This window comes from Dryobates pubescens, chromosome 17 (assembly GCF_014839835.1).
Source record: "Dryobates pubescens isolate bDryPub1 chromosome 17, bDryPub1.pri, whole genome shotgun sequence".
Lineage (NCBI taxonomy): Eukaryota > Metazoa > Chordata > Aves > Piciformes > Picidae > Dryobates > Dryobates pubescens.
In genome coordinates, this window is record NC_071628.1 from 9,567,124 (window position 1) to 9,593,059 (window position 25,936).

Consider the following 25,936-nt stretch of genomic DNA (forward strand, 5'->3'; position numbering starts at 1 on the left):
CTTGGGGAAGTCCTCCTCAGGTGAAGGTAGTTGTTGACTTCATTAAAAGTTAGCCCAGGGTTACTAACCACCACCCAGGGCCCTTGGTCTGGCCCTGGCCCATGGTTTGCACAGTGGAAGAGGGAAAGGTGCCAGATTTCTTCTTCAGCTGCAGCCAGGCCTTCAGAACTCAGTGATGTACTCAAATGATTCACAAAGCCAATAAAAGAGAAGAAAGAAATCTGGGTGAAGTTGCTACAAAATCCTCATTCTGGGTGGAAAAGGCCTTAAAGACAGTCAAGGATGAGCAGAGGGCTGGAGCACCTCTCCTGCATGATCAGGGTGAAGCACTGAGCCTGTACTTCAGTGGAGCTGGGGAAGGGGCTGGGGGACAGAGCAGGTGAGGGACCTGGGGGTGTTCAGCCTGGAGGAGGCTGAGGAGAGACCTCATTGTTCTCTCCAACTCCCTGAAAGGAGTTTGGAGCCAGGTGGGGATTGGTCTGTTCTCCCAAGGAACAAGTGAGAGGCCAAGAGGAAATGGCCTCAAGATTCTCCAGGGAAGGTTTAGGTTGAACAGGAGGAACAATTTCCTCCTGGAAAGGGCTGTGAAGGCCTGCCCCAGGCTGCCCAGGGCAGTGGTGGCTTTCAAAGCCATGGACAAAGCAGTCAAGAAAGAACCAACCACCCTCAAAAGCAAGCTGCAGCCAGGAAAAGACTTGTCCCAAACTTCTCTTGACATCCAAACAGATTCCTTGGGTTAAACTTCAGAAGCATCCCAAGAGGTGGAGCTGACTGGAGGAGGGGGTGGACCTAGATGCCCTTGAAAGGTCTCTTCCAACCCCCAAGCAGTCTGGGATTGTGGTATCCACCCCCAGCCCTCTGCAGAAGATGCTGTGGTGCTGAGTTCCTGCAGCTTACCACAGCCCTAACCAAAGCAGCTCTGGTTTGGGAGAGGCATCAAGTGAAAGGCTTTATTTGAACACATTTGCAGAGCCACACCTGGAGAGCTCTCACTGCACCTGTGAGCAAAAAACACACACCCAAACCAACCCCCCTGTGACCCCACATCTACAGCTGGGGGACACTGAAGTACTGCATTCCACTACAGAATTAAGTGGGGCTGAGGTCAAGTCACCATGGCTCCTCCCCCCTCAGCCTCCTTGCTTCTCCACTAGGAAGGTATAAAATGTTTGCACAAGCTGATTGGCATATTAAATAATATTCCAGAGGGAATTCTGCTAAGGAGAGGCCTTGGGGAGGATCCATCCCCCCCCAGGAGGAGGAGAGGCTTTGGGGAGGATCCATCCCCCCCCAGGAGGAGGAGAGGCTTTGGGGAGGATCCATCCCCCCCCCAGGAGCAGGAGAGGCCTTGGGGAGGATCCATCCCCCCCCCCAGGAGGAGGAGAGGCCTTGGGGAGGATCCATCCCCCCCCCCAGGAGGAGGAGAGGCCTTGGGGAGGATCCATCCCCCCCAGGAGGAGGAGAGGCTTTGGGGAGGATCCATCCCCCCACCAGGAGGAGGAGAGGCCTTGGGGAGGATCCATCCCCCCCCCAGGAGGAGGAGAGGCCTTGGGGAGGATCCATCCCCCCCAGGAGGAGGAGAGGCTTTGGGGAGGATCCATCCCCCCACCAGGAGGAGGAGAGGCCTTGGGGAGGATCCATCCCCCCACCAGGAGGAGGAGAGGCCTTGGGGAGGATCCATCCCCCCCCCCAGGAGGAGGAGAGGCCTTGGGGAGGATCCATCCCCCCCCAGGAGGAGGAGAGGCTTTGGGGAGGATCCATCCCCCCACCAGGAGGAGGAGAGGCCTTAGGGAGGATCCATCCCCCCCCCCACCCAGGGGAGACCATCCCCCAGGGGGAGACCTTTCCAGGCTGTTGCTGTCTAGAATAAAGCAGGAAATGGCAGAGACACCTTAAAGTGCGTGGCAGTGTCTAGGTAGATAGCAGCACTGATGCCTCTTCAAGAGAGGAGCTGAGAGGGATGGAGAGTGACCAGAAAGGGTTTTGCACTGTTAAAAGCTGAAAACCAGGCAAGGCAGAAGCCTTCAGTCATGAACCTAGAAAGATCCAGCTTCCCAACAGGAGTTTCATAGGTGTGAGACAGAAGGTGTTCAGCTGGAGTCCAGAGGCCAGGGTGGCAGAAGCTTCCTCCTGCCACCTGCTCAAGGCATCCACAGAGGGATCAGCAAGCAAACCTCTCCCATTTAGCCATCAGCCAGCACAGGCTGGTTGCTGTCAAAGCCCAGCCTGTGGTGACAAGAAAGCAGTTTGTGTCCAGCTGATCCCTGGCAGCAGCTTGTTCCATCAGTCTGATCAGAGCCAGGGGATCCCAGCACAGCAGCACCTTCACTTCAGGGCTTTCTCCTCCTAAAAAGATAAGGAGAGGGGGGAAAAAAAAAGCCACACACAACTTTCAGACTTGCCCCAGGAGCAGCTTCCCTTGGCAGCAGTCAGAAGCCTTTTTTCTGTCTTCTGCTGGGATGTCCTGGGCTAAGCAAGGCCACAACTGACACAAGCAAGCAGCTGAGTTACCAAGAAACGTTTTATTGCAGGTCTGTGAGCAGCTCCAAGTCATGCCCCAGGCAAACTAAAGGGTTTGCTGTGCTGTAACAAGGCTGCTGCAAGCTGCTGTAGCCACCTTGAGCGGGCTCCCCTTTGTAACTGGCTGCAGTCAAGCCTAGGAAGGACCCTTCTTGGTCACCTCAGCTGGAAGAGGGACTCCTGGCTTCAGCTCCTCTGCACAATGCCCTTCTCCAGCACAGCTGGAAACACTCTGGATTCCAGCTGCAGTAAGCTGAGTTGATTTGGGCTTCACAGAACCCCCCCCTTGGCCTCTCTAGCCCTTTCTCCTGCCTGGAAACACATCCTCTGACACTGCCCATCTTCTCTCCCTGAGCTGAGCAGGTGATGTCAGGCACTACCTGCAAGAGGCCAAAGCTGGACATGGAATTCTGCTCTGCAAGCCCTGGTTCAACAGAACTCTCTCATCTGAAGCATTTCTTTGGTCAGCAAAGTCTTTGTTAGATGTGGGGGGCTCCAATAGAGCCAAGGAGGCCACTAGCATCCTGGCTGGGAACAGCATTAGTGTGGCCAGCAGGACTAGGGCAGGGGTTGTCCCCCTGGGCTGGGCACTGGTGAGGACACATCTCAAATCCTGGGCTCAGTTTTGGGTTCTTCAGTCCAAGGAGGACATTGAGGGACTGGATAAGCTCCAGAGAAGGGTGGTAAAAGGTCTGGAGCTTAGAGAACTGGGCTTGTTCAGACTGGAGGAAAGGAGGCTGAGGGGAGACCTTCTGGCTCCCTACAACTCCTTGACAGGAGGTTGGAGCCAAGTGGGGTTGGTCTCTTTTTCCCAAGAAACAAGACAAGGGGATGTGGCCTCAAGCTGCCCCAGGGGAGGTTTAGGCTAGACATGAGAGACAATTTATTCTCCTTGAGGGTTCTCCTGGCCCAAGCTGCTCAAGGCTGTGATGCAGTCCTCATTCCTAGAAGGGTTTCAAAGCCATGGAGATGTGGTGCTGAGGGCCATGGTTCAGAGGTGAGCTGGCAGTGCTGGGTGAAAGGTTGGCCTCCCAAGATCTTAAAGGCCTCCTCCAACCAACACAGTTATTCCATGACCTTTCCCTAGACATTTCACTATCCACCTCAGTTTCCTCCTCCCTAAACCATGCTGAAATGAAGACAGGAATCATTTAAATCCCTCTCTGAAGACACAGAAATGAAGGAGAAGCTCTCACTTTAGATGCCATGAGGTAAGAGGATGAAACATCCCAGCCACAAAGGAAACTTGCACTTACTTGGGCTGAGCATGATGCTGATAGCCAGGTCCAAGAACTGATCCTGCCCTCATCTCCACTGCCACAGAACACTGAGAAGACAGAAAACAAAGTCAGCATGTCCTGCTTATCCTTCACTCAGCATCACCCTGAATCATCCCCCAGAGCAAGCATGAGATGTCCCCCTCCTTCCTTTTTAGCTTACCCTGGTTTCTACATCAGTCCACTCAGAGTCTGCAGCATCCTCAGGAGGGTCAGGATTGGAAGGGGATGATCTTCGCTTTCTCCTGGAAGAGGAGAATCATAGAATCAGGGTTGGAAGAGACCTCAGAGATCAGCCAGTCCAGCCTGTCACCCAGCACCTCATGGCTGCTAAACCATGGCACCCAGTGCCACCTCCAGTCCCCTCTTGAACACCTCCAGGGATGGAGACTCCACCACCTCCCTGGATAGCACATTCCAATGGCTAACAACTCTCTCTGGGAAGAACTTTCTCCTCACTTCAAGCCTAAACTTCCCCTGGTGCAGCTTGAGACTGTGTCCTCTTGTTCTGGTGCTGCTTGCCTGGGAGAAGAGACCAACCCCCTCCTGGCTACAACCTCCCTTCAGGGAGTTGTAGAGAGCAAGGTGGTCTCCCCTGAGCCTCCTCTTCTCCAGGCTAAGCAACCTCAGCTCCCAAGAACAAGGGGAAAACAAAAAGGTGACCAACATCAGGTGTGGGGCAGGTCCTCACACACAGGGACACAGCTCCTGCTTCATTCCAAGTAAAACACCTTGCTTCCAGCAGCACACCCACCCTAAAAGCAGCTACAGCATCTAGAAGCCACTCTGAGTCACTTCTGTGTGATTTCAAGGTCGATTGAACAGTTTCCTGTCCAACCATTTGGACCAGAAGTGGCTGCCTGCCTGTGTGCTGCTGGAATGACACCACCTGGCCAGGCCACACCTGGAGTCCTGTGTCCAGTTCTGGGCCCCTCAGTTTAGGAAAGATGTTGAGCTGCTGGAAGGTGTCCAGAGAAGGGCAACAAAGCTGGGGAGGGGTTTGGAGCACAGCCCTGTGAGGAGAGGCTGAGGGAGCTGGGGTTGCTTAGCCTGGGGAAGAGGAGGCTCAGGGGAGACCTTCTTGCTGCCTACAACTCCCTGAAGGGAAGCTGTAGCCAGGTGGGGGTTGGTCTCTTCTCCCAGGCAAGCAGCACCAGAACAAGAGGACACAGTCTCAAGCTGTGCCAGGGGAGGTTTAAGTTGGAGGTAAGGAAGAAGTTCTTCACAGAAATGTGCTGCCCAGGGAGGTGGTGGAGTCACCATCCCTGGAGGTGTTCAGGAAGAGCCTGGATGAGGCACTTGGTGCCATGGGTTAGTTGATTAGATGGTGTTGGCTGATAGGTTGGACTCAATGATCTCAAAGGTCTTTTCCAACCTGGTTAATTCTCTTCCACTCTAAACTGAGGCTCACAACTCACCCAGTTGGAGATTCCTGCTTCAGAGTCTCGATCTCTGTGAACTGCACAGCCTGTCCACCGCCCCTGGTTTTGAATACATCGCCCTGCAAAGCAAAAGGCACTTCACAAAGGCACAGTCTGATGGCTGCAGCTCCAGCTGCCACGTGAGAGAAGTGCCTGCAGCTGTCCCTGCCTGCAGGCTAGCAGCCACCAGGTCACAATTCCCCACGAGACATCACCTCTTACCATACAGAGGACAATGAAGAGGCAACACCATCTGCCCCAGTGACCATGCAAGAAACCTAAAGAGCAGTCAGTGTGAGGACAAATATTTCTCCATGATGCTGGGGGTGATGACTAAAGTGCCACCACAGAAACCAGGTCATGGGCTCAGCTTCAACAGTTCCATCCCACAGCATGAACAGGAATGTTGCCAGTGGTGCCAGACTTGCCTTTGGGCTGGAGCCTACAAGGTTCCCTTAAAAGAGGGAGAGCTTTTTAAGCCTCAAAGCCTCACTGGGAGGCCCATGGCTGTAAGGGAAAGGAACCAAAGGCTTCTGGCTACAAATTCCAAAGCTCTCAGTTTGCCTTAAGTAAGGCCACTCAGCACTTTGGGGCACAACCAAAGCTTGGGCTGCCTGTTTGCCTGTTGAGTACTAGAAGTTAGGTTCTGGAGCATCTGAACATCCAACTCTGCAGCAAGCTTACTCACAGTGCTGGGGGAGACCAAGGGCCATCACCCCCAAGAGGGCCTCTGGGGGGGGTGGAGACCAAGGGCCATCACCCCCAAGAGGGCCTCTGGGGGGTGATGGTACTTGATCTCCACCCCCAGAGTGCCACTGGGGGTGGAGATCAAGTACCATCACCCCAAGACTCACTCTGCTGGTGGAGACCAAGTACCACCACCCCAAGACTCACTCTGCTGGAGGAGACCAAGTACCACCACCCCAAGACTCACTCTGCTGGTGGAATTCAAGTACCACCACCCCAAAACTCACTCTGCTGGTGGAGACCAAGTACCACCACCCCAAGACTCTGCTGGTGGAGACCAAGTACCACCACCCCAAGACTCACTCTGCTGGAGGAGACCAAGTACCACCACCCCAAGACTCACTCTGCTGGAGGAGACCAAGTACCACCACCCCAAGACTCTGCTGGTGGAGACCAAGTACCGCCACCCCAAGACTCACTCTGCTGGTGTAATTCAAGTACCATCACCCCAAGAGTGACCCTGCTGGTGAGAATCAAATAGCATCACCCCAAGAGTGATTCCACAAGAGCAGATGCAGCCAGAAGTGCAAGAAACTTTTGCTCCCAAAGGATTATTGCCTTTAACTAGGGAGAAAAATAGTTCAGCTGAAGGGAAACAGTGAGAGAGAGAGAAACCAGAGAGCTTTGTCATTCATCCCGTGGCCAGCTCAGCCCTAGCCCTTGCCAGCGCTGGACAGGAAAGCAACGATGACCTTCAAAGAGAAGCATTTCCAGGCCCTAACACCTCCTTTGAACCCCCCCCTGCAGAAGGCTGTGGCATGGAATCTTCCCAGCCGGAGCCCAGCTGGCGGGTGGTGGCTTTGGAGAGGGCTTTACCTTGATGAGCTTGGTTTCGATCTCCCCGTCGGAGGCCAGCTCCTGGTGCGTCAGCATGTACTTGTCGCACTTGGCCAGGGCCTTCTCGCTGGCAGCTGCCACGGTGATGGCGTGGGGCACGTGCGGCTGCAGCACCGTGTCGGTGGGCAGGTTGGAGGCCGGCTTGTGGTCCACCCAGCGCTCGCCGGCCGAGCGGGAGCGCCTGTGCCGCAGGCGCACCGGAGGGGCGCTCTGAGCCCGGCGGGAGAGAGGAGAAGCCGATCAGCACGCAGCAGAGTGCGGAGGCTGCCGCTCGCTGCCCGGCCCCTGAAGGGCTCTCGCAGCTACCAAGAGCCTGGACTGAGGTCATCAACAGACTGTTGCTGTTCCCTGTCCATTTTAGCTCTCAGCCAACCCGGGGCATTAGAACAGAATAAAGCAGGTTGGAAGAGGCCTTCGAGATCAGTGCATCCAACCTGTCACCCAACACCACCTAATCGACTAAACCGTGCAACCAAGCACCCTACCAAGCCTCCTCCTAAACACCTCCAATGATGGTGACTGCACCACCTCCCCAGGCAGCCCATTCCACCCCTAGTAAAGGTTCCTCGAGGAGGATCTAGAATCACAGTTTGGGTGGGAAGTGACCTCTAGAGGTCATCTAGTCCAGCCCCCCTGCAGTCAGCTGGGACACCTTCAGCTGGATCAGGTCGCTCAGAGCCTCAAGCAACCACAGCTGGAATGATTCCAGGCATGGAGCATCTCCCACCTCTCCGGGCAACCCGGGTGAGGGTCTCACCAGCCTCAGTGCCAAGCATTTCTGCCTTCTCTCCAGTCTAAATCTACTCACAGAAAGAGTTGTTGGCCATTGGCATGGGCTGCCCAGGGAGGTGGTGGAGTCACCATCCCTGGGGGTGTTCAAAAAGGGCTTGGATGTGGCACTTGAAGCCATGGTTTAGCAGTCATGAGGTGTGGGGTGACAGGTTGGACTGGCTGATCTCTGAGGTCTTTTCCAACCTTGTTGATTCTATGATACTCTCAATTTCAAACCCTTGCTCCTCGTCCTTCACTCCTCCCGAGTTCCCAAATCCAAACGGATTGCTCTGAACATATCAACCAAGCAGGAAAGGCAAATTCAGCTTTTCATGGCAACATCCAGGCACTGCAATGTAATTCTGAGGTAGCAAAGCAAGCAGATCCAAGCATGGATTTCCAACATCTCCCAAGGGTTCCCGAGTTCCTCACCCCTGAGTACACTGAGCGGAGGAAGCAGCTCCTGTGCTGGCATTCCTCAGCTCAGCTGTTGGAAATCCATGAGAAATGACCAAAGCTTGGGCATTTGCAGCTCATGAACATCATTGGCAGCTGCTCAGGAAAAGCAGAACATTCTGGAAGCTTGCTTAAAAACCCTCAGGCCCTTCAAGGCTTCTCCATGGGCTGTTGAAAGAGCATTTGTAGGCTCTGCTCCCTTTGCACACTTCATTCAGAGGCCTCTGAGTGATGGTTAAGGTTATGTTCCAAACCCAGAAATGCAAACCTCATCCTCAGGTGAGCATCAGTTAGGATTTCTTTGAGCAACAGACACAGAATGGTTTGGGTTGGAAGGGACCTTGAAGATCACCTAGTTCCAACCTCCCCTGCCACGGGCAGGAACACCTTCAACTACACCAAGACTGCTCAAGGTCTCATCCAACCAGGCCTTAAACAGCTCCAGGGAGGGGGCCATGAGATTGGCTGTACCCTTCCCAGCTCTTCAAAAACTCCACTTCTTTAGGGAAATCTGGCTTCTAGCAAACAAAACCTGCCATTAAAATGACAACCACAACAAAAAGGGATTGAACTACTTTTTCACCCCCCTTTTAGAAGGCTAACTCTGAGTTCCACTGATGGTTTTTGGAAACAGTTCTGCCAAGGTGCCTTAGAAGTTCTAAGGAGAGGTGGGGCAAGCTCCTTCTGGTCATGTCTGACTGAGGCAGACACAGGAAAAAGGTGTTGCTCACATGTCTCACTCTGCTGACAGTCATTGGTTTATTCATTGGCTGGAATAACATGTGCTCAAAAGCATGCCCCTCGCTTCAGAGGGTCCAGCAAGGGCTGGAGAGTTTGAAGAACACTCCAGACTGAGCTGCACCATGATGAACTTTTCTCCCTTTGATTCCCCCTGGGCCACTGTGACAGTGAGGTAACGTGACAGAGATGTCACCACTGCAAACAGGGCTTCAGTGGCAAGGAAAAAAAGGCCTCCCACCTGGAAGCAAAGCCCCCAGAGCTTAAACAGAGATGTGAAAAATCAGGGCAGAGAGTTCAAGTTAGAGGCACACCAGCAAAATGTTTGTCCAAGCACTGTTTTCCAGCAGATATGGTTCATAAAAACCACCTTTTCAGCTGCCCCAAACCAGATTGCAGGCTGCAAGGTAGATTTGAGGAGACAGAAGTTAGAACATGAGGACACTCAAAGCTAGAGGAAAGGTCCAGCTAGTTCAGAGCTCCTTGGAAGGGCTATCTAGGTGCCAGCAAGAAATACACAGGCTGTTTGTAAGGAGTCTCTAGAGAAGAGCATGAGCAGTGAGACTTGATTGGGAAGCAGCACTAATCTACAAGAGAGAGACTGAGGGGAGAACTCTACTCTAGGTTAGGTGTGCTGGGGGGGTCAGAGCTGTTGTAAGGAGCTTTGGAGCCAGACCAAGCAACGCTACGTTTGAGAGGAGCGGCACTAACCCTGCAGCATTGATCCTCTTCTACCTCTAGCTCATCTCTACGCCTGGGAACCTCAAGGACTCCAGTCCAGCACTTCCCTCTCCTTCTGTCTGAGGTGTTAAAGTCTCTATTTTGCTCTTGATGTCTACTCCTTGCACTGGGTGTGCCACTGGTCTGCTTGTGCGAAGGGGTTTTCTGCTCCCATTCCAGAACACAGGAGGCCACAGAAATGCTGCTACAAGAGTTAGAACGTCTGTGCAGCTGAGGGCTGCTCACCACCTGCTGGCTCTGAGGCACCTGAGCAAGGAGGTTACCAGAAGGCTGGAGAGAACAGGAAAGAAGTTAGTGAGCACACAGAACACATCAATGAACCAAATCAATACAACCTGTGGAGCGCCAGTCCGTGGTGTGACAGTGACAGCATTAAGAGCCACTCGACACCAGCAGCATCAGAAGAGAGGAGCACAAATAAAGAGCACTGATAAATGCAACAGGAGACACAGACTTCAAAAAGCAAGGTGAAGTTAACCAAATTCTGTCCTTTGGCAACTATATTCTGGCCACTGAAGGGGTCTGCACTGAGCTCAAAGTCTGCTTTCCCCCCCCCTATCCAAAAGGGCTTTCAAGGCGACTTACAGGCACTGGCAAAGGAGAGACGGATCTGGGAGCAGGCTTCTCTCGGTCCCTCTCCCTTGAAGGCCTCTCTGGTTTATCAGGCTTTGGCTCTGTCACAATGGCTTTCAGCTGCTTCAGCTTCTCATCTTTCACCCAAAGCTTGTTCTGCATCTCCAGCTGCTTTGCTGCTACACGGCGCTCCTGCGAGGGAGGAACAGCGGTGAAGGCCCTGGCACAGAGAGCTGGGCTGAAAGGGTGAAGGGAATGAGATAGTCCACATGGAGTGGAATTCTTCCACAGCTAGTGCCAGCAGCATTTTGCTTCCCAAATGCTGACAAGTGAGAGCATGATTAACTCCAGTTCTACCAATGATCCTAGAGCAGCACATAGTCCTGCAGCAGTAAGCTCATCCCGCAGAGTTCACAGAATCACAGAAGGTTAGGAGTTGGAAGGGACCTAGAGAGATCATCCACTCCAACCCCCCTGCCAGAGCAAGGTCACCTAGAGTAGGTCACACTGGAACACATCCAGGCAGGTTTTGAATGTCTCCAGAGGAGGAGACTCCACAACCTCTCTGGGCAGCCTGCTCCAGGGCTCTGTCACCCTCACAGTGAAGAAGTTTTCCCTTGTGTTCATGTGGAACCTCCTCTGCTGCAGCTGGCACCCACTGCCCCTTGTCCTGTCATTGACATCTCTGAGCAGAGCCTGGCTCTGTGCACCTGACACTCATCCTTCACATCTTGATAAACATGAATGATACAGATGAGGTCACCCCTTGGTCTCCCCCAAACTAAAGAGCCCCAGCTCCCTCAGCCTTTTTTCAGCAGGCAGACGTTCCACTGCCTTCAGCATCTTTGTGGCTCTGTGTTGGACTCTTCCAAGCAGTTTCCTGAGGTCCTTCTTGAACTGAGGGGCCCAGAACTGGACACAATATTCCAGATGTGAGCTCAGCAGGGTAAAGCAGAGGGGGAGGATAACCTCTTGAACTGCTAACCACACCCCTGGATGCCATTGGCTTTTTTTGGCCCCAAGGCACATTGCTGGCTCATGGTCACCCTTCTGTCCACCAGTTCCTTTTCTTACTGCTTCTCAATGCTGTATCTGAGCAAGAGCTGAAGATAAAAGGGGATGTTCTGACACTGGGCTTCTACTGACAGAGCAAAAGATCTCTTGGAGGGGGCCACAAACCCAAAAGACCGGGGAGAGAATGGGGAAATATTATTGCAGCCTTTCAGTACTTAGAGAAGGCCTAGAAGATGGAGACAGACTTTTTCTGAGGGCCTGTTGTGACAGGGCAAGGGGTGATGGTTTGAACTGAAAGAGGGAGATTGAAGCTGGAGAGAAGGGACAAATGTTCGACCCTGAGGGCAGTGAGAGCCTGGCCCAGGTTGCCCAGGGAGGCAGGAGTTGCCCCATGCCTGGAGCCATCGCAGGTCAGGTTGGTTGGGGCTTTTCCTTCCCAAAGCAAAGGCAGCCAGCTGCTCCAGCATTGCTCCAGCAGCCACTTACACACTCCCTCTCCCATTTCATGGTCGTCTCCGTCACCATGCCCTGCAAGCGTGCCTCCAGCCTCCGCTTGTCGGAGGCCTGACGCTGCAGCTTCTGGTTCTTGCTCTCCAGCTCCTGCTGCAGGCTGCGTTTGTCTTCTTCATAAATGGTGGTGGTCTTCTCCAGAATCTCAATCTGGAGGGAGAGAGGAAGAAATTGCCTGAGTGGCACAACCAAGCCAGCCCAGGCTCACTGGTTCTGCTGAATTGCTGTGGTAGTTTAAGTGGGGGCAGGGGGCAATATCAGCCCACCACAACTGGCAACACAGACTGGAAGATGTTGGCTGTTGCACAAATAGCTCCAGACAACAGAATAGAATTAACCAGGTTGGAAAAGACCTTTGAGATCATCCAGTCCAACCTGTCACCCAACACCATCTGGTCAACTAAACCATGGCACCAAGAACCCCAGCCAGTCTCTTCCTAAACACCTCCAGTGCTGGTGACTCCACCACCTCCCTGGGCAGCACATTCCAAAGGTCAATCTCTCTCTCTCTGGGAAGAACTTCTTCCTAACCTCCAGCCTAAACCTCTCCTGGCACAGCTTTTGACTGTGTCCTCTTGTTCTGGTGCTGGTTGCCTGAGAGAAGAGACCAACCCCCACCTGGCTACAACCTCCCTTCAGGGAGTTGTAGGCAGCAATTAGGTCTTCCCTGAGCCTCCTCTTCTCCAGGCTAAGCAACCCCAGCTCCCTCAGCCTCTCCTCACAGGGCTGTGCTCCAAACCCCTCCCCAGCTTTGTTGCCCTTCTCTGGACACCTTCTTCCAGCATCTTTCCTAAACTGAGGGGCCCAGAAGAGTCCCCACACCATAAAGGTTCAGGCACTGTACAGCTGAGGGTGTCCAACCTACATCTCCCCTGCTCCAGTTACAAACCATTGCCCCTTGTCCTATCCCCACAGGCCCTTCTGAACGACTCCAAGATCTCCCCTGGAGCCTTCTCTTCCTCAGGCTGAACAGCCCCAGCTCCCTCAGCCTGTCCTCACAGGAGAGGTGCTCCAGCCCTCTGGATCATCACTCTCCAGAGCTGGTCCATGTCCCTCTTGTGTCAGGGGCTCCAGAGCTGGGCACAGCACTGCAGGTGAGGTCTCAGCAGAGCAGAGTGAAGTGGCAGAATCACCTCTTAGCTGTTGGCTGTGCTGCTTTTGAAGCAGCCCAGGCTGCCATTGCCCTCCTGGCCTGCAAGTGCCCATGGCTGGCTCATGTCCTGCTTCTCACCCACCAGCACCCCCAAGTCCTTTTCTGCAGGGCTGCTCTCAATCTCCTCATCCCCCAGCCTGGACTGATACTAAGGGTTGCCCTGACCTAGGTGAAGAGCCTTGCCCTCTGCCTTATTGAACCTCATGAGATTCTCCTCAGCCCATCTCTCCAGCCTGCCCAGGTCCCTCTGGATGACACCAAACCTTCAGCCTTATCAGCCTCACCACTCAGCTTGGTGTCCTCTGCAGACTTGCTGAGGGTGCCCTCACTCTTGCTGTGTCATTGATGAGGATATTGACCAGCACTGAGGACCCCTGAGGGACACCACTTGTCACCAGCCTCCATCTGCACATAGAGCTGATGCCTGCTACCCTTTGCATGCAAGCATCCAACCAATTCCTTATCCACTGGACAGTCCACCCATCAAACCCATAGCTCCCCAGCTTAGAGAGGAGGATGTTGTGGGGAACAGGCTTTACAGAAGTCCTAACAGGGGAAGGATGTCAAGAAGCTTGCCAAAGTTAGGAAGAAAAAACAGCCACCACCTGACCTTGTATTCCAGAGTCTTAATTTTCTTCTCCAGCCGTTCCAGCTCTGTTCTCTGCCCTGTTATTGTCTTCTCTTTTTCAGAAAGCTTTCCTTGGAAATACTTCTCCTTGGATGCAACATTGGAGTCAAAATCTTGCAATATTTTTTTTAATGTAAGTGCTGCAAGAGAATCAATTATTGTAATCTTCTCACTGTGCCTCCCTGGCAGGAGGAGGGATGGTTTGCTCCTCCCTGTTTCACGCTACCACTGATTTCATTACCTCATAACCAGGAATAGAATAGGATTAACCAGGTGGGAAGGACCTTTGAGATCATCCAGTCCAACCTATCATCCAACACCACCTAATCAATTAAACCCTGGCACCAAGCACCCCATCCAGCCTCTTCCTAAACACCTCCAGGGATGGTGACTCTACCACCTCCCTGGGCAGCACATTCCAATGGCCAATCTCTCTCTCTGGGAAGAACTTCTTCCTAACATCCAACCTAAACCTCCCCTGGCACAGCCTGAGACTGTGTCATCTTGTTCTGGTGCTGGTTGCCTGGGAGAAGAGACCAACCCCCACCTGGCTACAACCTCCCTTCAGGGAGTTGCAGAGAGCAAGAAGGTCTCCCCTGAGCCTCCCCTTCTCCAGGCTAAGCAACCCCAGCTCCCTCAGCCTCTCCTCCCAGGGCTGTGCTCCAAAGCCCTCCCCAACTTTGTTGCCCTTCTCTGGACACCTTCCAGCAACTCAACCTCTTTCCTAAACTGAGGGACCCAGGACTGGACACAGGATTCAAGGTGTGGCCTAACCAGTGCTGAGCACAGGGGCAGAATGACCTCCCTGCTCCTGCTGGCCACACTGTTCCTGATACAGACCAGGATGCCACTGGCCCTCTTGGCCACCTGGGCACACTGCAGGCTCATGTTCAGCCTACTATCAACCACTACCCCTGGGTCCCTTTCTGCCTGGCTGCTCTCCAGACACTCTGACCCAGCCTGTAGCACTGCCTGGGGTTGCTGTGGCCAATGTGCACAACCCTGCAGCTGGGTGTGTTCAATCTCATGCCCTTGGGCTCTGCCCATCTGGCCAGCCTGGCCAGGTCTCTCTGAGAAAAAACCCCACAAACCACCAAACCTCCTGCAAAGACAAGTTGCTTGTTTCATGAAAATCCCTTGAGTAAAGGATGCAAAGGCTGCCAAAGCCCCCAGCTGCAGCCTGAGGTGCCAGCTCTTACCATTCTTGGAGAACTCCTCTGACAAGGCTTGCCTCAGCTGCCGGCGCTTCTCCAGGACCTCCATCAGCTTCGGCAGCATCTGATCGTCCTCGATGTCCAGCAGCTCACAGGGAGGCAGGGGAGGGAAGCTCTGCAAGGAGCTTTCTAAACCAAATTGCTCTTCTGGTTCTGTGGGGGGTTGAGAGCCAAGAGAGTCTGTCAGCAAACACAAAGCAAGGCAATCCCACTTGACAGGGGCCAGCCCTGGGTCGTTAGTTCCACAGGGCTGTGGAGCAGACAGAATCATTAATGAGAGGAAGCCTTCAGAGATGACAGCATGGAGAAAAGAGATTAGGTGTGACATTCTTGATTCATGGCTTTATAATAGCTCCAGGCAACTCTTGATGTCTAAAGTGGGGCCTAAGCATACAAAGTACCACCCTCAGCACAAATGTCCCTCCAGGGGGTGCAATAATGAGAGCATGAATTCAGCTCATTACAAAGAATTACTCTGAGACTTACAGAGGAACTGGGTTTCTACTACAGCTAGCACTGCAGTAGGGAAAGAGCAGCAACTGTGGCAGAGAAGGTTCACAATTAAGTGAAATTCCTCCCATTAGAACATGAAGTTCACCAAGGGCAAGTGTAGGGCCCTGCACATAGGGAGGAATAGGCCCCTGCACCAGGACAGGGGAAGAGGGCTTGGCCTGCTGGGAATATACACAGAATTAACCAGGTTGGAAAAGAGCTTTGAGATCATCAAGACCAACCTATCACCCAACACCACCTAATCAACTAACCCATGGCACCAAGCACCCCAGCCAGTCTCTTCCTAAACACCTCCACTGATGGTGACTCCACCACCTCCCTGGGTAGCACATTCCAATGGCCAATCTCTCTTTCTGTGAAGAACTTCTTCCTAACATCCAGCCCAAACCTCCCCTGGTGAAAGCAGCTCTGTAGAGCAGGCCCTGGGAGTGCTAATGGACAACAAGGTCACTGTGAGGCAGCAATGGGCCCTTGTGGCCAAGAAAGAACAATGGTGTCCCAGGGTGCATGCATGCAAAAGTGTAGCCAGCAGCTAGAGGGAAGTTCTCCTCCCCATCTACTGTGGCCCACTGAGTCCACATCTGCAGTACTGGGTCCAGTTGTGGGCTCTCCAGCTCATGAGACAGGAAATTACTGGAGAGAACCCAGTGGAGGCTACAAAGGTGCTGAGAGGCCTGGAATATCTCTGTGAGGAGGAAAGGCTGAGAGCCCTGGGGCTGTTGAGTCTGGAGAAGAGCAGCCTGAGAGGGGATCTGATCAATGCTTAGCAAGATACAGGGTGGGGGGCAAGAAGATGGGGCCAGACTCTGCTCAGTGGTGCCCAGGGACAGGACAGGGGGCAAGGGGCACAAACAGGACTCCAGGAGGTTCCATCTGAACAGGACAAGAAACTTGTTTGGTGTGAGGGTGTTGGATTGGATGCCTGGAGCAGGCTGCCCAGGGAGGTTGTGGAGTCTCCTCTGGAGAGCACCCAAACCCACCAGGTCACGCTGCTGTGAGTGCTGGGGTTGGACTGGACGATCTCCAGAGGTCCCCTTCCAACCCCTACCATGCTGGGATTACTTTGGCATTTCCAAGGCTCAAACAGCATTTCAGCCCAGCCAGCAGAAGACCCTGTGCTGTCCTCACCACACACTGCAGCACTCACCTCCATCTATGGGGCCGCCCCGCAGCTCCAGCTTGCGGGCCAGCTCCTCTTTGAAGGCCTGGTTCCGGTAGCGCCGGCCTGGGGTTAGCCCACAGAGGACTCTGTCCACAGGTCTGGCAACTTCTACCTCTTGGGTCATCTCTGCAAAGCGCATGACTTGCTGTGAAAGAACACAGGGTCAACACCAGAAGGAGCCAGAAGCAGCACACTGTCAGTTTGAAGGCAAACAGAAGCGTTAGAGGGGCCATCAGCAAGCTGCCATCTCAAGTTGCTCCTGACTAGCTGAGGTTCTGAAGCAGAACATCCAGAAACTACCCACTATCACCTCCCATCATCACCCACCAGCACTCTGAGACAGCTGAAGTCTTTCCAAGTACAGTCATAGGAGGGGTTAAACACCTAAATGTGGCTCTCTGGAGTTAAGGGAAAGCTTTCCTGGTTCAGAAACAAGTAGCAGGTGTCATTTTTAGGAGGGAAAATGAAGGATTTGAGGACACATTTAGAACAGCTTGCTTTGGGAGGGACCTTTAAAAGCCATCCATCCAGTCCAACCCCCTTGCAGTCAGCAGGGACATCTGCAGCTTGAGCAGGTCGCTCAAAGCCTCACCCAACCTGGCTGTGAACACTGCCAGGCTCCACAACTTCTCTGGGCAACCTGTTCCAGTGCCTCACCACCCTCAGGGGGAAGACTTTCTTCCTAATGTCTAAGGGCTCCAGGGACAGGACATCTATCACCTACCTGGGCCAGGGTCTCACCACCCTCAGCATAAAAGTTTTCTTCCTTCTCTCTGGCCTATATTTGCCCTACAATATTATATTTGACTATCACCTCAAGTGCCCAGGCAAGAAAATGTATCATTCCTCTGAGCTACTGAACAGTGATACAGAGGGAAGAAGATGGATGGAACGAGGTGAAGATCTGCATGGCGTTACCAAGCTCTCCTCGTAGTCCTCCGCTTTCGGGTTGACACACACGATCATACGGACTTTGCCTTCCCCATCAAAGTAGTTCTTGAAGAGGTGAGTCAGTTTGGAGTCTCTGTATGGCACCATCTTCAAATGAAGCACAGAAAACATCTAGCAAGCTCTCCTGACACCAGGCATCGAATCAAAGGCTACTCAGTGAGCTGCATACCTTATTTGTTCCATACATCTGGTTTTCCCTTAGGACTTCGATGCAGGTTCTCAGTGTCATGAGTGACTGATTAATGTTGCCTTAAAATAAAACCACCCAAGAAACAGAAAATGAATCTGTTAGCAGCCATTTGGATCAGGTTCTCAAGCTATTGAGCAGTTTCTTTTTGAGAAGAAACTGGTGAAGTTATAAGCTCCAGTTACATTTATTAGTAGAGAGCCGCTCTAATTAGCCCAAGTGTTGCTGAAAACTTCTGCTTTCCAAAGTGGAGGGTTTAAGAACATCAAATCAGACAACTGAACATCACAGAACCCTCCAACTCACCCTGTGATGCCCTCTCTAAGAGACAAGAGTGACCTGAAGATGGATTAGCACATGAAGTCACCAGGCTGCCTGAAGGTGGCACATACCTGCCTCTCGCAACCTGCTGCCTTCAGCTTTGGTTCTGTTTGTCCTTTCACTTCCAGCCAGATCCACCAGAGACAGCTGGCTCAGGATGATCTGTTCTTTCTCCTGTCACAGAACACACATGATTAGCAACATGCTCCTTCTACCAGGGCTAAGGGGAACACCCTAGCTTCTTCAAATCAGCCTCTACACTTAGAATATCAGAGAATCACAGAATGGTTTGGGCTGGAAGGGACCCTCAAGATCATCTAGTTCCAACCACCCTACCGTGGGCAAAGACACCTCCTACTAGACCAGGCTGCTCAAAGCCTCATCCAGCCTGGCTTTGAACACTTCTAGGCTTGGACCCTCCACAGCTTCTCTGGGCAACCTGTTCCAGTGCACCACCACCCTGAGAGAAAAATGTCTTCCCAACATCTGAGCATGTCCAGAGAAGGGCAGTGGGCTGGTGAAGGGCCTGGAGCATGTGGCCTACAAGGAGCATCTGAGCAAGCTGGAGGGGTTCAGGCTGGAAAAGAGGAGGCTGAGGGGAGACCTCATTGCTCTCTGTAACTGCCTGAAGGGAGGTTGGAGCAAGGAGGATGCAGCCTCTTCTCCTTGGTGTCAAGTGACAGGACTAGGAGACAACATTTCAAGCTGCACCAGGGGAGGTTCAGGCTAGGTGTTAGGAAATATTTCTTCACTGAAAGGGTTCTCAAACACTGGAATGGTCTGCCCAGGGCAGTGGTGGAGTCACTACCCCTGGAGGTGGTTCAAGCAGTGTGTGGACCTGGTGCTTGGGGACTTGGCTTAGTGTCAGCCCTTCAGTGCTGGGTGGAGGGTTGGACTGGGTGATCTTGGAGGTCTCTTCCAACCAGATGTATTCTGTGAAAACTAAAATGGCCCACACAGCTCTCCTTAAAGAACCTGCCCCAGAACTCACCTGCAGCACATTATCTCCATCAGCATCCAGGGGTGCCTGAGCCAGCTTTATTATGAAGACACTGTGAGAGCGACTCGATTCTCGATTCAGCTGCGTGTTTGCAATCCTCCTCTTCTTCTGACCTGGGAAGAAGGAAGGAAGGAAAAACAACCCCTCTAAAAACCTTTCATTTAACCAGTCAGTTCTGTTTCCAGCAGGATGATGTCCAGGACAAGCCCCTCTGTACTGAGCTGAACAAGATTTTTATACCTCTCCAAAACACTTCAAAAGCTTCTTCTGTCGACTTCACCTCGACCTCGGTGCAGCCCGTGACGTACATGTTGTGATTCTGGTCCTCACGAAGCAGTTTGGACTGGGGAGGTCTTGAAAAAACAGGGAGAAAACACAAGCCACTGAAATGGAGAGGGTTTGTGCTCAAAAAACAATCTCATCCTACAGCCAGTCATCCATACAGCAAATGGAAGAGGAAGCAGAGGGACACACATCCAAGCCAAGATTAGTGACACTTCGGCTACTGCTCTAATTTAGAAGCTACTGCTGATTGCAACTCTAACTGCAAACCATGGCTTGGGGTGGCAGCTACCGGTTTACTACATGCATGCAGAAGCAAGGTGGCTTCAGCAGCATTCTACAGCCACTAGTGAAGCAAGAAGAGAGGGAGCCAGTCTCTTTGAGCTGCTTTCTTTTGGCTTCTACTGCCAGAGAATTGGCTTGCTTTTTGTCACATGGGCACGTACATCAAGTCACCATTTCGCACAGGAGTGTTGCAACTGTTCCACCTACCGAAAAAACAGGGTTAAAAAAACAAAGTCACACGAAGTCATTCTGCTTTTTCACACACACTGAAGCTGCCAGAAGTAGAACCAACCCAAAAATTCTTCCCAGGCTGATTCTTTTTCCCTTCTTTAAAGCATAAGCACAATATGAAACCAAATCATTTGATTCCAACCCTCCCTCGCATCAGCACCTTGGAGACAGCCCTTGATGGTTCAGACAGAGCATGTTTTGCTCTGCTCTTTGTAAATCTTTAATTAAACACATGTACCAATTGGCATTGGCCTTTCCTTGATGGATTAGAGAACTTAAAATGCAGTCAAAGTTGAATTTGCAGATTGGGGGCTTTCTCCCCCCTCCCCCCTTTCTTTTTCCCCCCACTCAGCCAAGCACACAGCTTTCCAAAAGCTACCCAGAATTTCCTTCCTGAGAAAATGAGGGACTGCCTTTTATGGAAATGACAGGGGATTAATATGCAAACCTTCATTAAGTTCAAAGCTAAAGAAATAAGTACATAGCTGGTTGTGCCCAATATGCTGTTGCAAGGGAAGGGGGGAAAAAACCCCACCCAGAGTGTCAGCTATTTCAGCTTACTCTTCAAGCTGTAGTCACCTGCTGGGAGGAGCTTTCATGGACCAGCTTAAATAGACTTAGAATCTCTGGGGGATACACCACACTGTCTAACAAATGAAAGATTTGCTTATTAATCTCCTGTGTTAATGAGGGAGAAAGCACCAAGCTTTAGCAGGAACACAACAACTACTTGGCACACTTTGCTTGCCATTGGAATGTGCTGCCCAGGGAGGTGGTGGAGTCACCATCCCTGGGGGTGTTCAAGAGGGGATTGGAGGTGGCACTTGGTGCCATGGTCTGGTCATGAGGTCTGTGGTGACAGGTTGGACTTGATGGTCTTTGAGGTCTCTTCCAACCTTGGTGATACTGTGATATTACTGTCTGGAACTCCTTTGCCATCACCTTTTGAAGGTGATTTTTAAGTGATTCCTGTGAATTGAGCCAGGCTTGCCAAGACCAAAACCACAGAGACACACTGGAGCTCCCACAAAAGCAGTGCTCAAGGAGGAAACTAACTTGGGTTTTATAGGCTCAAAGGGAGCTTCTTCCAAGAGGTCATAGATGTAGTTGTTGTAGATCTCAATGTAGGAGACAAAGACACTGTAGACATTGTCTTCATCAACCTCTTCCACTTTGCAGTGCTCTTGCACGTTGATCATGTCAGCAAATTCTGGATCTATTTGTCTCCTGTTGAAAGACACACAGGAAGTGATTGTAGTGGAGCAGCCACAGCCAGGGAACCTCTCAGGCAGCAGCCATACAGTTCAAAAAACACCACCACAAAACAGCTTTGTTGATAGACAGCATGGCCTGAAGATGAGCTTCACTCATGGGTTAACAGGTACAAACCCCAGACTTCTGTTGACTGATTCCAAGTCTTTTTGATCTAAATACTTAATGATGCAATCACTCAAAATACTACATGGCCTTTGCAGGTCCTTTCCAACCCAAAGCATCCTGGCATTCTAGGATTCCCCTCTACTCTGCCACATCTAGAGTACTGGGTCCACATCTGGGCTCTCCAGTTAATGAGATAGGAACTACTGGAGAGTCCAGAGGAGGCTGCAAAGATGCTGAGGAGCCTGGAGCAGCTCTGTGAGGAGGAAAAGCTGAGAGCGCCCTGGGGCTGTTGAGCATGGAGAGGAGCAGCCTGAGAGGGGATCTGCTCAGTGCTCAGCACAAGCTAAAGGGGAGTGGGCAAGAGGATGGGGCCAGACTCTTGTTAGTGGTGCTCAGTGACAGGGCAAGGGGCAATGGATATAAACTGGAACACAGGAAGTTCCACTTCGACTTGAGGAGAAACTTCTTTGGTGTGAAGGTGCTGGACCTCTGGAGCAGGCTGCCCTGAGAGGTTGTAGAGTCTCTGTCCCTGGAGAGCTTCCAACCCCACCTGGCCATTGTGATGCTGGGCAAGCAGCTGTGGGTGCCTCTGCTTCAGCATGGGGCTCAGACTGGATGATCTCCAGAGGTCCTTTCCAACCCCACCATGCTAGGATTCTACATACCCTACTTATATTTCTTTCTCTTTCCCCCCCCAACCTCCAAACCAAGGATGAAGAAACCAAGGTAAGTCAAACCCCAGAGAATAAGACTGAGATCAATCAAATTCATCCCTGTTACAGCAGCAGTCACTTACTTGCCAGAGGGAGTTTTTGTCACGGGCATGGCATCTCTTTTCTGGCGCTCTAACAGAGCATCTACTTCACACTGAACTTCCACACCATTCTTGTCATCCAGTTTAAAAACCTGAGCAGCAAGGTTTAGACAGAGTGACAAACACCAAGGAAAAGCTGATGTTGGCCAGCAAAACAAATTACTTGATCAAGACTTCTGGAGACTAACAAATTGCACATCCTCCACAGCAAACAGCTCTTTCCAAGACACTTCCTAAAAGCTCTCAAGGCAAAAAGAAGTCTTCCACTGTTACTTCATTTAGATAGCCAAAGACCTGAGATGTGTGACCACAAGAAAAGGTCACATATTCTAGGCTATTTTAGGTGTTTTCCTGTGGGTTTGGACCTTGTGGTGAGAGCTCATTCTCTGTCTCAGAAAGGTTCCTCTTTCTTTCCCCCCAGCTCCATTGCAGTTACAGCCAGACCACACATCTTCATGAGACATCTGTCCCTAGCTGCTACATCTGCCCCCTTGGCCCTGCACTTCAGATCCCATGGGAATGAAGGTTTTTCTGGTTGCTTTTTTCTCCAGTCACACATCTGGACAGGAGAGCAACACCTCAAACACAGCATTTTATCCACTCTTTGGAGGCTGGAGGGAACTGAGGGGAAAGACACTCACAAAGCGCTTGGCCTGGAAGGGTCCTATGCTGTTGAAGATCATATCCAGGCACCGAGGGAGAAGTCCTCCATCACCAGGAGATCCTGTCATGGTGTGGGTTTTCCCACTGCCTGTCACACCATAGGTGAAAAGCAGACCTAGGAGGGACGGGAGAGTTGGGTGATCAGGTTTGCTGTCCCCCAAAAGAAGCTGAGTGGTAAGCACAACCCTAAAATAGATGGTAAAATACAATGACATTAAATTATTCCAGCCCAGCAAAAGCCACTCTCACCATTGCTGTTTGCATAACATCAGACTGGTTTGGGTGGGAAGAGATCTTTAAAGGTCATCCAGTCCAGCCCCTTGCACTCAGCACCTGCAGCTAGAGCAGGTTGCTCAGAGGCCCAACCAACCTCAGCAGCAATGGGTTCTGGGATAGGGCATCTATCAATGCTTCAGGCAACCCGGGCCAGGCTCTCACCACCCAGGGAGGGGGCTTCTCCCACCTCTCTGGGCAACCTGGGCCAGGATCTTGCTACCCTCTGAGTCAAACATTTCTCCCTTCTCTCCAGTCTCAATCTCCCTCTTTCAGTTCAAACCATCACCCCTTGTCCTGTCACAATAAGCCCTGCTTAAACATCTGTCCCCACCTTTCTGATTGTCCCCTTTAGGCACTGAAAGGCCACCAGAAGGTCTCCCTGGAGCCTCCTCTTCTGCAGGCTGAACAACCCCAGCTCTCTCAGCCTGGTCTCACAGCAGAGGGCTCCCAGCTCTCACATCATTGCTATGGCCTCCTTTGGCCCTACTCCAACAGGCCCATGTCTCTGCTGTGCTGAGGACTTCAGAGCTGGCCCCAGCACTGCAGGTGAGCTCTCAGCAGAGGAGCAGAATCCTCTCCCTCCCCCTGTTGCCCACAATGCTGGGGATCAGTCCAGGACAGGTTTGCTCTGGGCTGGCTCACGTTCAGCTTTTCACCCATGAGCACTCCAAAGTCACCCTCCTCAGGGCTGAGTTGTTATGACTGATTCTGATGTAAACCAGAGATTTCAAGGACCAGCAAAACAACACCAAACAACACCCAGGAGTCCAAGCCCTACCAACTAAGTCTGTTGTCAGTCTTTAGCAGAGATATTAGCCCTTTCTGTAGAAAAAAGGAAGTTTCTCCAGCTACTGATGTACAAAAACACAGGGCTTTGCAGCAAACAAGGATAAACAGGTTTAGAATTAATGAAAGGCAAGAAGAGCTTCCAAAGCTGCTGTATAGGGGAGCTATGGCAAACAAGATGCTCATCTTTTTACCTAGCCAATAAACCTTGAGCCTTGTAAAACCACTTACCATTTTTCCCTCGAATGAGATCTTCCACCAGAGGTTTAGCCACAACATCAAAAAGCTCCTTTTGCACAACAAGGGTGCCAAAGACTTCTTTAAATGAATACTGAGTCTGAAGGGAAGAAGATAGAACTGTTGAGGTTTGCAAAGACTTTTGAATTTAAGTTCTCCTTCCACCTACAGCGCACACCTGCTGGGGATCAGCCCAGCACTTCTACATGAAAATGTCTCTCAAGCAGCTTAAACATTTGTCAGCCTTGCTTTAGCTTCTTTCACCCCTTTCCTCCACCTTGCTAAAGCCTTTTCATATAGCTGGTGAGAGGTTTGGAGCACAAACCCTGTGAGGAGAGGCTGGTGGAGCTGGGGTTGCTTAGCCTGGAGAAGAGGAGGAATGGGCTGCTCAGGGAGGTGGCGGAGTCACCATCCCTGGAGGTGTTTAGGAGGAGAGTTGATGGGGTGCTTGGTGCCATGGTTTAGTTGATTAGATGGTGTTGGGTGATAGGTTGGACTTGATCTCAAAAGTCTTTTCCAACCTGGTTAATCCTATTCTACATTAAGAATTCATTTGATGCCTAAGGGTGCATTTTTTTGCAGCCTTTTTTGGTGGGTTTTAAAACCCACATTTCTAAGGAGAAAAATCTCGACAACACGGCCCTCGATCCTTCATTCTCCACGCGGCCCCTTCGGCCCAGCTCCAGGGCAGAGGACACGTAGGTTTCCCTTACCTCCCGGTACTCCCCGTTGCGGAATATCCGATAGCCCTCGGGCGGGTGGATCTGCACCGTGGTCTCGTTGATCACCTCGATGCAACATTCCTGGTCCGGACGGCTGAGGGGCCGCACCCTGCAGTACACCTGGGGAGGAAAAGCTCGGGGGATCAGGGCCCCTTCTCACTCCGAGCAGCCCCAGTGGGTGGCGGCAGCCCGAGCATCCCAGGAGCGCCCTCCCCGGAGGAGCCTCACCAGGGCGCTTCCCTGCGGCTCTGCACTTACCCCAACGGGATCCTTCAGGCTGGAGTTGGACGGTTTTTTCAGCGCCGGCCTCCGCGGCGTCTTGGCCCTACTGTGATAAGGAGAAAGCGTGAGGGTCAGCCCCTCAGGAGTGGGGCAGGGGCGACCTGAGGACCGGGACAGGCGGGTCAGACCCAGGCCAAGCCGTGCCCGGGCAGGGAGCGCAGGGTGACTTACGCTGACTTCATGTCGCGGGGAGCAGGCTGGTACTGCGATCGAAACGGCCCCGCCGCCGCCCCTCCGGCTCCGCGCTGCCTTCCACGGACTGCGCCCCGCGCCTGCCGCGATTCAAATTGATCCAATCAGCGTGCGGCGGCGTCTGGCGTCATCGCGCAGCGTGCGCGCGTACGCCGCCAACCAACACCCGCCCAGGGGTGGGAGGGCGGGGCGTAGGGAGGTTAGGGCCGCACGCGTTGCCATGGTGGCAACCAACGGGCGCGGCCCGGCGCGCTGCTCCCCTCTGCTGGGCACCGCGGGCTCAGCTCGGGCGCTCCCACTGCAGCCCTGGGGTTTGGGGAGAGCTGGGGAGGAGCTAGTCCCGGTACGGCGGGCCCGGCAGCACCGAAGAAAAGTGAAACGCGGTCTCGCAGGGATTTTAAACCACTGTTTAAGACGCAAAGGTTGGGCCAGGTGCCAACTAGGTGGCTACAGGAGATGGAGAGTGGCTTCCTCTGACAGGAGTCACGGTAAAAAACAGAAGACAGTTTGTTGGGATTTCCTTTTTTTACTTTTAAGGGAGTAAATTTACTTGGTTATTTGCACTAAACCCCGAGAACTGACTGAATTCTGTGGTTTATAAAAGTTCAGCTTCCCTGGAGGCTTTAGAGCTCTCACCCAGGGTTGGAACCCAAGTGACTTCATCCTTTGCCTCAGTTTCCCCATCTGATGTGCATCTCCTTGTCTGGAAGTTTGGCCTTCCAGGGGGCTTGTTTGGTTGGGCACTGTATACCCAAGCGTTTCAGCTTCACGGTTTAACCTTTGTTTTCCACCATCAATCATTTCCTACAGGCTGTGAATTAACCAATCGACCTCCAGGTAGATGCCAGCTCTAGAATGCCCCTGGCACAGTCAACTTGCTGGATCACAGTTTTGCTCTCAACTCCAACCTTTATTTACACCAAGCAGATAAAAATTGCCATTCAGAAGACAAGGCACAGCCCAGGCAGCCTCCCAGGCAGAGGCTCCCAAGGCCCAGAGCCCTGCAGCTCAGGCCATGCACTCCAGTGACATCTTTGTCTCCATCCCCTCTC

The 25,936-nt window shown here is 52.3% G+C and overlaps 1 protein-coding gene across 1 annotated transcript; it reads right to left on the minus strand.

Annotated features, from left to right (window-relative positions):
* Nucleotides 1-1,957: 1,957 nt before the first annotated feature.
* KIF23 (kinesin family member 23) lies at nucleotides 1,958-24,902 on the minus strand. Its single transcript, XM_054168865.1, has 24 exons — nucleotides 24,864-24,902; nucleotides 24,669-24,738; nucleotides 24,402-24,530; nucleotides 23,683-23,788; nucleotides 22,368-22,504; nucleotides 21,709-21,818; nucleotides 20,589-20,759; nucleotides 19,463-19,504; nucleotides 18,975-19,087; nucleotides 18,726-18,847; nucleotides 17,806-17,908; nucleotides 17,396-17,475; nucleotides 17,194-17,313; nucleotides 16,261-16,420; nucleotides 14,586-14,753; nucleotides 13,369-13,526; nucleotides 11,582-11,755; nucleotides 10,094-10,273; nucleotides 9,479-9,778; nucleotides 6,782-7,012; nucleotides 5,216-5,298; nucleotides 3,961-4,042; nucleotides 3,777-3,847; nucleotides 1,958-2,346 (listed from the first exon to the last, which is right to left on the minus strand). Exons 1-24 carry the CDS (start codon nucleotides 24,872-24,874, stop codon nucleotides 2,331-2,333), a joined length of 2,937 nt encoding a protein of 978 aa, XP_054024840.1. The 5' UTR covers nucleotides 24,875-24,902; the 3' UTR covers nucleotides 1,958-2,330.
* Nucleotides 24,903-25,936: the final 1,034 nt, after the last annotated feature.

What these genes read in the sequence shown, in the direction of transcription:
- KIF23 (XM_054168865.1), bottom strand. An exon ending in AGAGGAGTTCTCCAAGAATG is followed by an intron (nt 13,527 to 14,585) that starts GTAAGAGCTGGC and finishes ATTCTCTTGCAG; the next exon opens with CACTTACATTAAAAAAAATA. An exon ending in AAGCAGGAATCTCCAACTGG is followed by an intron (nt 4,043 to 5,215) that starts GTGAGTTGTGAG and finishes CTCCTCTTCCAG; the next exon opens with GAGAAAGCGAAGATCATCCC.